Raw genomic sequence first — 13826 nt, 5'->3', positions numbered from 1 at the left:
AAACAAAAGGAGGCGCCACCGTGTGGCGTTAACTGGTAGTGCACTGTTATACTCTGGCTGTTACAGTGTCAGAGTGCGTGACATCATCACTCGGCCCGGCCACAATTTACACTCTACACACATAATTTTTTCAGAACATTGTAGACAAACTTGTTCTGTTTCTCACCATGTGCTCAAAATATCAGAGAGACTTACAGAATTTAAACTCTGAGCCTCTAAGTGTGGCCACGTCTGTCTCTGCTCCTCATTGACTCCAATACAAATATTTTCTGAGAGAAGCAGAACGGCCTGATGTTTTAAAACTGCCAGCGTCTCCAAAATATTTACTGTAGAAACACCAAATCGTACCAACATTTTCAGTAAGTCCTTAGAGCAACGTTGATCTGTGTTTTGTTCTGATAGGAGTTACCGTTTTGTCACAGTAAGCCTTTTGCCAGACCGGTGCAGAGGCAGAAAATCACTCTTTTTCTCCACGTTTCTGTCTGTCTCAGACTGGGGGGGCCTCCATCGCCGTGGTAACCACCTGGAGTTGCCATGGTAACCTCTTTGATCCTCAGGCCAGAGCTCGTTAACTTCATAAACAATCCACCTGGCGCTCGTTTAAATGTTTATAAACACAGACACAGCTAAATCAGACTGACACAGGATGCAGCTCATAGTCACACACACACACACACACACACACACACACACACACACACACACACACACACACACACACACACACACACACACACACACACACACAGACTCTAGAGCCAGCTTCATGTGATTACAGTTACATACACATCAAGACACACAGGTAACATACCTGGACATTAGTGTATCAACATTATAAAGGTCCATGCAGAGAAGCATTTGACTTTGATCAATAAAGAAGTAAACTGTGACTTACCTACTGACCTTGGACAGATTCAGATTTTTATAACTTTTTTATTTGAGTCAGACAAATACAAACAAAGAACTGCTACATTATTACAGTTACATGAATAAGAATAACAGGCAGTGTGTCCTTTTTCACTATCTGCCCAGTGGGTTTTTTTTCTTTCTAAAAATTGGAGTCTGCAGTCCAGCAACAACATACAGATCAAGCCAGACCTACAACACAAAACATAGATCCACAAAGCAAAGACACAATATCCTTGGAAGTCTCCATAACACACCCTGTACCTGAACCAAATAAAAATTATTCAGAGGTAGGTAGTGTCATCCTTTCATATCCAGCAGTTGAGCTAGGAATGGCCCCATACTTAATTAAATACGTATATCTTCCCTCCCAGCCACTCTTTAGGTGACCTCTATCCAACCTTGGGTTGACCGCTTGGTATGGCACTGCCACTGTCCAGCTGAGAGCCAAGGTTACAACAATGATTAAAACAGCCATGAAGGTGATTGGAAAAACAGACTATCCATCCCTTCAGACTCAGGGCCGGCTCTACGCAGGGGCAAGAGGGGGCAGCGCCCCCTCAAATAAATGTCTTGCCCCCTCAAATCCAAATTTTAGAAGTTGAGAAAGCACATTTTAATATACTCAAAATATATTCTTCTCAGAGTACACCAGAATGCTTCACTCACATTTTAAAATCACAAACATTTTCTGGGGGGGATGCCCCCAGACCCCCCTACAGGGGTTTAGCTACTCACCTTTTTCACCCCCTCTGGGTTTGCAATGCATCTTCAGGTATATACACCCCTGACCCCACATATAATGTGGCTCTTTGCATTACGACAGTAAAAAATTTGGGCTCTAAGACCCTGGTTGCCAGTGGTTGGCCCCCCGGCCCCTAGTTGGACAGGTCTGAAGGTAGAGGCCTGACAAAGTGCAATCCACTTCTCCAGGTTGGGGTTGGACATATAGCCAAGCACCCAATTCAATGAAGTTACTATAAGCACGGAGAAAAAAAGTGCATGATGTGTTGACATGATGCCCCCTTCACATTTCTGACTGCCCCCTCATATATGCCTGCCTAGAACAGGCCCTGTTCAGACTACATATGAAACAACAGTGATCAGACAGGCACACAGGATCCTCAATGATCCAGCAAACATCCCATCATATCAGAATATCAACTCCTTCCTTCAGGAAGACGTTTCAGGGCCAGTAAATACAAAAGTAATAGATTTAGATTTTCATTCATTTCCACCTCCATAACACTTCTTAACAAAAAAACGGCCCTGCCTCCTCCATAGTAGAAGCAGGTGTTACGGATGTTTGAGTCTTATTCTTATTTTTGATTTTATTTTCATCTTCTTTTTCTATTATTTTAATCTAAATAATGGTGGTTGTCTATGTGCTCCACGCGCACCATACTTTCTGCGGCTCTCTGGTTGTTGCATAGTTGTATGTGTACACCATGGGTCTTATATTCTGTGTATTATGCTCTGTGTGTATATGGACATGTATGTGTACACCATGTGTAATTATGTTCTCTGCGTGTATGTGGATGTGTGCGTACAATGGGTCTCATTCATGAAACGTGAGTAAATCTGTGTGTAGATTTGCACATAAAAGCTCACTCTACTAAAACTCTACTCCGGATTCATGAACGGTGCGGGAAACTCAGATTTGATCGTAAACACGTGTGTAAGATGATGAATGCCAACCCATCGTAAACTAACACCACGCCCCCGGTGATCAGCAATTAGCATAGATCTCCATACATGAATAGCCATATAAGGAGATCCTGACCACCATATTAGGAGGTAGGTGCATCCTGTTCACCTGCAGCCATGACGCAAACGAGGAAAGAGGGAGAGAGAGAAAAAAAAAGAGAGATCACGGATCAAAGTCATTTTGGGTGAAGTGGAGTCCGGAAAAAATATTGAATTCTCTTCTGTTAGTAGTGGTGGTGTGACTGGGACAGGTCAAAGGTCAAAGGCTGGAGGGAAGAAACAGATTTAGTGAATTAAGTGGGCCTATCCTTGGTCAATTAAAGAACCGTTTAAGAAGTAAAGCCAGAATAGTTTGATATGAAACATGAAAAAAAAAAACAACAACACACGACTACAGAGCTACAGCAGCGACGGGAGGAGGAGGCTCTTCACAGCCTCAGCTGTAGAGGAGCATGGTTGTATCAACACATGAAGTTATATAGGCAGGTTATATTGTTACAGAAGCACCAGCCGTCTGTCACAGCTCCATCCAAACCGGTGCCGACTGCGCTGCTGCGCAGGGTGAAGTGTGCGTCCACCAAGCGTGTAGCAACACAAAAAAGTTTTTTCCGGTTTTATATCAGATTATTATCATCATAAGATGGAGCCTTGACGTGTTTGTGCGTGTCCGATCCCTAAAACGTCTCTCTCTCCAAATATTTCTAATTGTTTGTCATGTTTAAATTACGTGTTTCAAAGGCGTCGGCGTATTTTGAACATGAGAGAGAGTAATACGGATTAAAATTGTAATTTTCAACAGTGACAAGCAGTATTTATTTGCATTCCTACATTTACACAAGCGCTACACACAGTCCGGAGCAGGTGTAGATTTTGTGAGTAGCTACGAAAAAATCAGCACTAAAAAAAGACTGATGAATGCGGAAATCCACGTAAATTTGCGCTGCTCAGGGTTTACACACAAATCCGTGCTGCTCACGTTTCATGAATGAGACCCACTATGTGTACATGTGAATGTGCAGGTGTATGAGTACCATGTGCTCGCTGTATGCATGTGTGGTTTTAGATGCAGCTGTGTCAGCACTTGTGCCCAAGACAAGTTTCCTGTCAAGGACTAATAAAGTATTAAATCTTCTATCCAACTCCTTAAAGGTGGATAAGGTGTGAGATTTCCAGTGGTGTAAAGTTATCCTGCAACCTGCTACTATAGCTATATTTAAACGACACTGTTTGAATGTTATCTGGAAGTAATCCCAAAATACATAATGAGGAGTTTTGGATCAAGTGCATACCCAACATCTTATTTTTATTACATTGTGATAATTGTGCAGCTCTATCAACTGCTGTTTTGCTGTCTTGATCCTATGCATCTCCCTCCCTCTCCCCCTCCCTCCCTCCCTCCCTCTCTGTCTGTCTGATTTTAAACCTTGGCTGGAGGTGAAGTAAGAAACACCACTGACCTCTGTGCCCGAATTGCCAGAATCTGGAGAGCTTGACTCAGATGACCCGTTGCACTTGTTCGTCCCTTTAACTGAGATTTAATGACAGACTTAAGTCCAGAACTGACCGGACCAAATACTGAACGGACGTCTGACAGGACCTCTGAACTAAGGTCTGACTGGACCTTGACAGGACCTTGATAGGACATCTGACAAGACATCTGACAGGACATCTGACAGGACCTTGACTGGACCTTGACAGGACTTTGACAGGACCTTGACTGGACTTTGATAGGACATCTGACAGGACTTTGACAGGACCTTGACTGGACTTTGACAGGACCTTGACTGGACCTTGACAGGACTTTGACAGGACCTTGACAGGACTTTGACTGGACCTTGACTGGACCTCTCACTAACTGATTCTCCCTCCACTTTCAGCGCCACCATGGCGACCTTCTACGAGGAGGACGATGTTTACCTCCAGCTGTCTGAGGAGGAGATGCTGCAGATCGCTGTGGAGAGAAGCCTCGCGGATCTGCATCATCCTCAAGACCACACCACCCCGCCCCCCCAGGACGCCCACCCACCGCCGCATCCTGCCCCCCCAGCTCAGACCGGCCCCACACCGCGGCATCATGCCCCCCCCGAGAACCTGTACTATGAACCCCCACTGCAACCTCCAGAACCACCCAGATTCTTGAATAGTGCAAACCCTCCAGAGGCCCTGACACAGTTTCTTTACAAGGGCTTCCACAGGTGAGTGGGCAAACAGGTGTTTTATCTACTTGTTCATCCTGACCTCTTGCCCTTTTACAGATCTCCGGTGTTTGTGTGGATCCAGAGATTAGATCACTTCATTAATCTAAATGTGGCAAGGTGAAGAGAGCTTGATTGAACCCACACCTCCCGGGTAAGAGTCATGCGCGCTAACCAGTCACCCAAAGGGACATCCCCTTGGCCAAGTAGCCAGGGCACATGATCAATTGGAGGCATAGTGACAGGAACCTCAACTGTCACATCTCTCTCCCTCTTTTCACAAGCACGTCCTCGTGCTTCCGCGCAGGCTGCCACACATTAGAAATCCATGGACCCACCACTAGTGCTGCATGGATCCTTCCAACAACGCCAGAATGTGGCAAGGTGAAGAGGGCCCGGGCGGGGATGTCCCTTTGGGTGACTGGCAAGCGTGCATGACTCTTACCCGGGAGGTGTGGGTTCAATCCCCGCCCGAGCCCTCTTCACCTTGCCACATAAATGGGTAAACTTGTTTATGTGGTGTTTGTTGTTGTTCACATGTTAGCGTGTGTTTGTGTGTTTGTGTGTTCACGCAGACAGCTCAGCCCTCTGCAGGCTCTGATTGTAAATGGAGATGCTGAGGCCTTGATGGACTTGGTCCAGTGCAAGTCCAGCTGCCTTACCGATCCCGACAAAATTGGCTGGGTCGCTCTTCATGAAGCAGCTTACTATGGGAAGATACAATGTGTCCGAATCCTGGTCCGAGGTGAGGGGGGTGAGGGTCTGATGGGGGTGAGGGGGGCCAGGGGGGTGAGGGTCTGATGGGGGCTTGAGTTTGGTGGTCAATGATGTGTGGAGGCTGTGAGGGAGTCCAACGCAGAAGTTTGGTTGAAATCGGGCCAGTGGTTTTGGAGAAATGAATCACAACATTGTTTCTAATCAACCTCTGATGATTCGTTACCTGAACAGATGTTCAAACCAACAGTGTTACATGATATGGTGAAAGGTTGGGAGTTGTTTTAGATTTTGGTCATTGTATTATTATTTATACTGTATTTGACATATTTTGTGCATCAGTTTTAATGTTCCAATCACATTCTTAGTCTTTTGAAATGTACATACTCTCACCTGTGTTGTTGGCCTTTGACCTTTGCCCTCAGCTTATCCCGACTCAGTGAACAGAGGCAATGTGAACAAGGAGACCGCGCTGCACCTGGCTGCTGAGTGTGGAAACGTTTCCTGTGTTAACTTTCTCCTGAAGAACGGCGCCGACCCGAACATGGCCAACAACAACCGAGAAACGCCGCTGTTCACAGGTGACATCACAGTGACATTCACCGTGTGAAAGACTCATCAGTGGATGACAGAGTTCACAGGGACAGGAATGCAAAAAGTATCAATGTGTGAACAGTTTGAATAAATATTTTGTTCTTGTTGACATTGTTGTCTGTGTTGTTATCTTGTCAGCCTGTCAGTTTGCTAATGAAGCCGTCGTCGAGCTGCTGCTGAAGTCTGGAGCTCAGGTGAACCGCTGCTGCGTTCAGGGAACGACTGCCCTGCACGAGGCCTGCAGACACGGCCAACTGGAGATCTGCAAGCTGCTGCTGAGGGCCGGAGCCAATCTCAAAGTTACAAACACGTATGGCATCCAACCGATCTTCATCGCAGCACAGAATGGACACACCAATACCATCCACCTGCTTTCTAAGAAAGGTGTGGCACTAGGGGGCGCTCTGGTGACGCATGGGGCCACTGGACATTGCAGCACCCATCAGAAGCTGAACTGTGTCTTTGTGTTTCAGGTGCAGATATAAACGCACAGGCTGGAGACGGGGCATCGCCGTTGTATGAAGCCTGTAAGAATGGTCACGTTTCAGCCGTGGAGGCACTGCTGGCTCTGAGAGCCGACGCCAACAGGTCCACCAAGGCCGGACTGCTTCCTCTTTATGTGGCCGTCCAGAACAACCACATACGGTTTGACTGGGTGCTGGGCAAATGTTAGCGACTCTGCTGCCAACATGTTTGATTCCAGTACAATGCCACACACCTTGAACTCAGATTTTGTCTTCCCAGAATCGTGTCTTTGCTGATCCCCGTCACCAGCAGTGTCAGAGTGCGCCACAGCGGTATGAGCCCTTTGCACGTCGCTGCTGAGAAGGACAATGACGACATCTTGCAGCTTTTGATAAAATCTGGCTTTGATGTCAATGCCGAGCTGTCGGAGGATCGCTGCAGGATGTACCCAGACCGGCGCTGCACGCCGCTGTACTTCTCCGTTCATAACGGGAATCTAGAGGCTGCAGAGATGCTGCTGGCGGCCGGAGCCAACCCCAACCTGGATGTGTTCAACCCGCTGCTCATCGCCGTGCGGCTCGGCTGGATGGACATGGCAACGCTGCTGTTGAGGTACGGTGCCGATGTCAACGCCCAGATCTCCACACAGCCGTCCCCCTTCCCTTCTGCCATCCTGCTCACCTTGGACTGTCTGCCCATGCTGAAGCTGCTGCTGGACCACGGCTGTGACGCCCAGCCCTCCTTCAACTGTCCCTACGGCTCCAAACCACATCCTGCAGTCGCAGCGCCACGCCATGCCAGCGAAGACATGCAGTTCAACAGACAGGAGGTATCACGGCGCCACATTCAGGTTAGTGAGTGCAGACGGACAGAAAAGTGTCTTTGTTTCAGTCCAGCTCATCTTCCTGCCTGTCCTCTGAGTGTCCTCTGTCCTCTCTGAGTGTGTCCTCCATCTTGTTTCAGTTCTGCGAGGCTGTCTGCACCTCCTCCTTGTACCGTGTCACTGCTCCAGTCATTGAGATGATGCTGGACTACGTCAGTCATGTCCGTCTGTGCTCTCGACTGCTCGAGGCTCTGGACGGTCAAGGGGAGTGGACATCAATCAAACTTAAAGCTTGTAAGGAATAAAAACAATGTCAGGAGTCAGTTGTCATAGCAACATACACTGTGGGTGAACAGAGTCACAGTTTTGTTTGTAGAAAAGGTCTCAGATCATTTTCCTACAGTTGAAACTTGGGGCAAAGACGTCAGAAGGTTGGATAGTTTTTAAAGGCTCAATCAATCAATCAATCAATCAATCAATCAATCAATCAATCAATCAATCAACCAATCAATCAATCAATCAATCAATCAATCAATCAATCAATCAACCAATCAACCAATCAATCAATCAATCAATCAATCAATCAATCAATCAATCAATCAATCAAACACTTTATTTGTCCCCAAGGGGCAATTTTTAAAGGCATAATGAGCAGCAGCTAGAAAAAGAAACATTTCTTCATATTGTTCAGTGGGGACCAGTGCATCACTCTGATTGGCTGAGTGAGGTTTATAGGGTAGTTTGTGTTTTAGCGATGGGGCTGTGTGAGGTCATCAGTTCATCTCTTTGCCACGTAGCCCCGCCCACAGCAGCACGCGCTTCTAGCATTGTTGATGTATCGACCTGTGTGATGTCACAAACTGAAGTGGCCACCGTCCAGGTGTTCTGGACTCTGACGTGTCCTGTCTGTGTCTGTCAGTTCCTCCTCATCCTCTGATGCAGCTCTGCCGGCTGCAGATCAGACGTCTGCTGGGGGTCCGCCGGCTCAAGCTGCTCAACGCCCTTCCACTTCCTGTCAGCCTCATCCGCTTCCTGCGCTACGACACGTGCTGCACATCCGCCTGAGGTCACCTGAAGTCACCTGATACACCTGAAGTCACCTGATACACCTGAAGTCACCTGAAGTCACCTGATACACCTGAAGTCACCTGAAGTCACCTGATACACCTGAAGTCACCTGATACACCTGAAGTCACCTGAAGTCACCTGATACACCTGAAGTCACCTGAAGTCACCTGATACACCTGAAGTCACCTGATACACCTGAAGTCACCTGAAGTCACCTGACATGCTTTAAGTCACGACCAGTGCTTTAAGTGGGGGGGGGGGGACACCGGCACTTCTAGATTTTAACCCCCAGCGTACCAGGACTTTTTACGGCGTACCGGGGCGTACCGGGAGTCTGGACGTACTCTGTCCTGGTCTAATTCTCTGACTGGTAGTATATAGTGATGCCTCTTTCACCCTGAGCGCCACGGTTCTGTTACCGCTCCTCTGTCTCTCACTGAGGGGCGGGGCTGCGCCGCGCTCTCTCTCTCACACGCCGCGGCCTCATCATAGTAACTCCATGTGCTGCAGACGAGACGTGAATGTGGAGTGACTAAAACCTTCGTGAGTTATAGTATAAAGCCATTAACATGACTTCCCAGTGGTAGCCTAGCAACAAGTAGCTTACCACTTACTGTATTCAACATGCTTGAATATGAGTCATATTTCCCAAAATGCTTGTTTAGCTAACACTACTCGTTAACAAGAGCACAGTAAAATGAAAGCTCTTATTGAGAAACATTGTGAAGCCGTTGTAACGGATGTGCACTCACTCACGCATAAAGGACATGCTAACCAACTTGCCACGCGGTTGCCAACCTCTTGGCAAAGTGGTTAGCATCGTCGCCTGCCGTGCAGACAATACAAAAGTCTCATATTAATGAAGATGAATCTACGTTACCACTTGTTAATGGTCCATTTTAGATAAATCTATGGTTTTGTCTCTATGGTTATTTTGTTATTATTAGTGGTGGTGGAAATGCTGGGCGAGCCGACCAGCGTTTCTTTACTTTCGGTTTCGTGGCGAGTCATGAGAATAACGCTGCTGAATCTCCGTTTATGGTGGGAACTACGACGGTATGTGATCGTCTTCCAACCTCTGACTTTAATTCTTGATGAATGAAAACATGAGTCTGTCTTGCGCCAGTCAAAGAATTTCACGGTGCGGAGGCTCATAAATGTTGTGTGAAAACACTTTGCTTTAACAAAACTCCTCATTGTCCCTTTAAGAACAATGACAGCTGTCTGTTTATCTGCTCTGTCTAACATTATGCTACCTGGATGTAGTGAATTACAGCAGCATCTGGAGGAATCACTCACTCAGCTGGATTTTAGTGAACATTTTAATTTGTTTCCAGATATTGAGTTTATTGTGACTTTACTGTTGTAAACGTTGCTGTTCCTACTGTAGAAACAGTTACAGTAGTGAATAAACTCATGTTGGCAATAATTTGTTGACGCAAAAGAAACAGCAATTAGGACAGGATAGAGACACTTTATGAAGTGGGTAAACTTCAAATAACAAACACTGATTCATTTGTCGTCATACATTATTCACAGATGGATTTTTAACAAGAAAATACTTCTTAAAAATCTTTCTGGAAAATTCAATTGAACGTTTAAAAAAAAATCAGCAGCCTGTTACTTAATGATGTGCTGGTATCGACCGCCCACCGCCTAATTTACCAGCCAACAGCTGAAAAGAGGAGTAGGGTACCGGCAGTTATTATTTCCCACTTAAAGCACTGGTCACAACAGTAAATGAATAAACAGATTTATCAATATTAATATTATAAACAAGTAACAAATAAACAAGTGAAACGAGGTCAGCGTGTGTGTCTGAGTGTTTTATGTCTCACTCACTGGACTTCATCTGATCGCTGTCACTGAGCAGCTGAAGATATAAATAGTACACACACACACACACACACACACACACACACACACACACACACACACACACACACACACACACACACACACACACATACCTGGACTAGAACGAGACCTTGGTGATGTTGTTTACAGACGTGCAGCAGCTACGACCCTCAAACCTCTGGACTCATTAATCCCTCTGCTCTCAGGTTTATTATCTATATATATATATATATAGTATAGATACGACACTCAGCATTGTTTACTATATGAAACAGTTGGTTGGTCCTCCCTCTCGGACAGACGCAGGAAGCACTGGTTTATGTTCTTTAAGGTCCTGACTGGTAAACAGCCCCATACATCTCATCTCTCTGGATCTTATTCTACTCGCTCTAGTGGTTTATTAGTGGTTTATTATTTCTTAAGGTCCCTTTTGTTCATTCAGAGTTTGGTAAATCTGCCTTTTCCTTTGATGCTCCAAACTCCAACATACTTTGGGGCTGGAGAATATTCCCTCTCTTGTTGATTTTAAACGTATGGTGTCTGACTTTTGTAAATCATCCTGCAACTGTTATTCAATGTATTTATGTTTTACTGCTGCTTGTAAACCTGAACTAGAGATAAACCTGGACCTGGATTCACTGGACCAGACACCAGACCAGGATCCACATGTTTTATTTACTTTATTTTATTTTTATTTAAGGAGGACAGTGCACATTAATGGACATAATAAAATGTAAAGGTGCCAGTGTTTCAGACTGTAGTCCTCCTGGCAAGGTGTTAAAAGCCATTAAAATAAACACAAGGACATAACAACAGAATTCATAAAACAGGAAAAACACACATGTACCCAACAGAAACCAACAAACAAAACAACTACAAAGAGAGACAATTAACATGACGCTACTATGACAAAAGAAAAAACAAAAAAAGACTGTTTATGGATGGATGAGATGGATGAAGATGCAACAATGCAAAGACCAGGACAGTTGTGCTAGAATGGATTGGGAACACAACGAAACCAAGATATAGTACAGTGCTACAGTCCGCAATAAAAAACTGTCTATTATCAAATATGTTTGTCACCCCGATCTGTCCAGGTGAGTCCAGGTGAGCTGATCCATGTCTGGAGTCGTGTTGTGACTGAGGACTGAGGACTGGACCAGAGGACCAGAGGACCAGAGGACCAGAGGACCAGAGGACGACCCCCCCCCCCACACACACAACTTCCACATGACAGTCTGACATTAGAGGAAGGAGGTCAGATGGCCGAGCGGCTCAGACTGCAGGAGCCCAAAATAAACCTTAAGTAACCCCCCCCTCAACCCCCCCAACCCCCCACCTGGTGCAGACGGAGCAGAGACAGAAAACAGACGGAGGAGCTTTAACTGGAGGAAACACTGGATTAACACACGAGGTGAGAACCTTCGTTGTTCAGCCACTTTCATGTTTGAAACCTTTGAATGTTCGCCGTGACCTTTGACCCCTGACCTCGCTGCCTGCAGCTCCGTGTTCTTGTATCTGGACTTAGTCATAATGATCCTTTGTAGGTCAGGCCAGAGTGATAGATATAACAGAGTGGCGACCGACTTCCGGGTTATGGAGCCCTCAATAGTTCCAAACATTCCTCCCGCGGCGCTGGACCACGTCTGTTTCTATGGCTGCACAGCAAGAAACTACTGAGCTACGTTGACGAAATACCGACCAATTTTAAGTCATAAAGTGGTAATAATCTTTCCCAAGTACAGTAACCATGTTGACTTAACAAAATAAAAATTATAAGACTGATCGGTTCATTGAAAAACGTTTATTTATTTACATAAGTGTGGTGATTTCAGTCCGTAGCCCAGAAGCAGCCCTGCTCACTTTTCATTCACACAAACTAATGCCACTGCCACAGTTGTTACATTTCATCAATGAGACCAACATTAATCTCTTAAAAAGAGTTTAACCAGCCAGCAGTAAACCTCTAAAAGCATGCGGATACGTTACTTGGCTCGTTTCCTCCGACGGGAGGAGGACGGAGGTTGGCCCCGGCAGATCAGCTCAGTAGAGCGGCTGCAGCTGCTGTGACAGCCGTTACCATGGTCCCCGGTCGGGGCTGTGACAGCCGTTACCATGGTCCCCGGTCGGGGCTGTGACAGCCGTTACCATGGTCCCCGGTCGGGGCTGTGACAGCCGTTACCATGGTCCCCGGTCGGGGCTCACACAGACTCTGCACTTCTCCCAGAACAAACATCGGAGCAAATTCCTAACAACGTTATGAACTGACCACAGACTCCGGATTAAACGGTGACTTTCTTGCATGAAAAAAATATTAAAACTGTGACGTGTTGACAGCGCTAAAGCCAGAATTAAAACAGGTTTTGGCAGCTTTACTGCTATGGCTGTCGGTTGCTGCGCAATGCTAATTTCTGTTAGCCCGTCTATGACGTTTTACATTATACGTTAGCATTAAGCTAACGGGCTTTATGTTTAGTTGTGATACTGGCTGTGTGTGTTTTGAACGTTGTTTCAAACTGTGTGGGTTTGATTGAACATCTTTGATGCTTAAATGTATATATTCCCGTTTAATATAGTGCTTTACTCCTCTTCTTGTGCCATTTTTACTGTAGGGCAGGCTAATCTTCACTTTAGAGTGACAAATAAAACCTTGAAGCAAGAAGATTTTGCCTTTTGTTTGAAAACTGACATTGATGTACATACAGTAATTCAGTTACAGTTGTAAATACACCTTTGTACGGTTTATTTTTTAATATTTACCGTCCAAAAGCAACAAGCTCAGTGCTGTCTGTCCCATAGAAGAACATGACAGCGGCAGCCATGTTGGAACTATTGGGAGCTACATGAACCACGTGACCGCGCTGTCGCCACTCTGTTATATCTATCGCTCTGTAGGTCAGGCCCCCTGCAGTGAGACCGTCGTCCTGCTGACGTCCTCTAGCGCCCCCTGGCTGCTCAGAGAGGACGAGCAGCTGTAGTGAAGCTGCAGCTCAGTGACCTTCTGCTTCTCTGTTTCTAGGAACAACTCCAGAGACTCGTCCTCCGTCGTCATGGCGGCCGCTGGCGTGTCTCAGTCCGGCTCAGCAGCTCCGGCTCACGGCTTCGAGGATTATTCTCTGTACAGCAGCTTGAACGACGACGAGCTGCTGCAGCTCGCCATCGAGCGCAGTCTGACCGACGCCCACTGCAGCAGCGCCAACGCCACCAGCAACTCTTCTCCTCACCAACCAAACAGAAGCCTGAACCCTGCGACCACCGGATGCAACTCCCACAATGCACCTGCAAACTCCAGCTCCCACAATGCACCTGCAAACTCCAGCTCCCACAATGCACCTGCAAACTCCAGCTCCCACAATGCACCAGCTGCCACGACGTCGGCTCACTACAGTTCTCCAAACCCCCCGAGTGAGAAGCCTCCTGATCCGTACGTTGTTAACACACAGAAACAAACTGACATGTAACTAAACAAGTTGTAATGGTGCATTCTCTGTTATAAA

The 13826-nt window shown here is 46.3% G+C and overlaps 2 protein-coding genes and 1 long non-coding RNA gene across 3 annotated transcripts in view; 2 read left to right on the top strand and 1 right to left on the bottom strand.

Annotated features, from left to right (window-relative positions):
* Positions 1-4159: 4159 nt before the first annotated feature.
* On the bottom strand, positions 4160-4633 carry LOC311007637. The gene is made up of 3 exons (XR_014596431.1): positions 4404-4633; positions 4348-4370; positions 4160-4292 (listed from the first exon to the last, which is right to left on the bottom strand). It is a non-coding gene; the product is annotated as an uncharacterized lncRNA (long non-coding RNA).
* Positions 4634-4635: 2 nt separating this feature from the next.
* LOC311007042 (ankyrin repeat and SOCS box protein 2-like) lies at positions 4636-8540 on the top strand (the record flags this gene model as incomplete). Its single annotated transcript, XM_084000124.1, has 8 exons — positions 4636-4808; positions 5384-5553; positions 5948-6103; positions 6255-6500; positions 6590-6761; positions 6861-7431; positions 7545-7698; positions 8324-8540. Coding segments are annotated over 8 exons (1788 nt in total), but the record flags the coding sequence as incomplete, so codon positions are not given.
* Positions 8541-13379: 4839 nt separating this feature from the next.
* The window catches only part of LOC311007755 (ankyrin repeat and SOCS box protein 2-like), a gene marked incomplete at its 5' end in the record, with an annotated part of 14292 nt that continues 13845 nt past the window's right edge, over positions 13380-13826 (top strand). Inside the window, one exon of the mRNA XM_084001064.1 lies at positions 13380-13753. Coding sequence (XP_083857190.1) covers positions 13380-13753 — 374 coding nt within the window. The remainder of the gene's footprint in view (positions 13754-13826) is intronic.

Source organism: Trachurus trachurus, assembly GCF_905171665.1.
Source record: "Trachurus trachurus genome assembly, chromosome: 24".
NCBI classification, from domain to species: Eukaryota; Metazoa; Chordata; class Actinopteri; order Carangiformes; family Carangidae; genus Trachurus; species Trachurus trachurus.
This window is presented reverse-complemented; position numbering and strand designations above follow the sequence as displayed.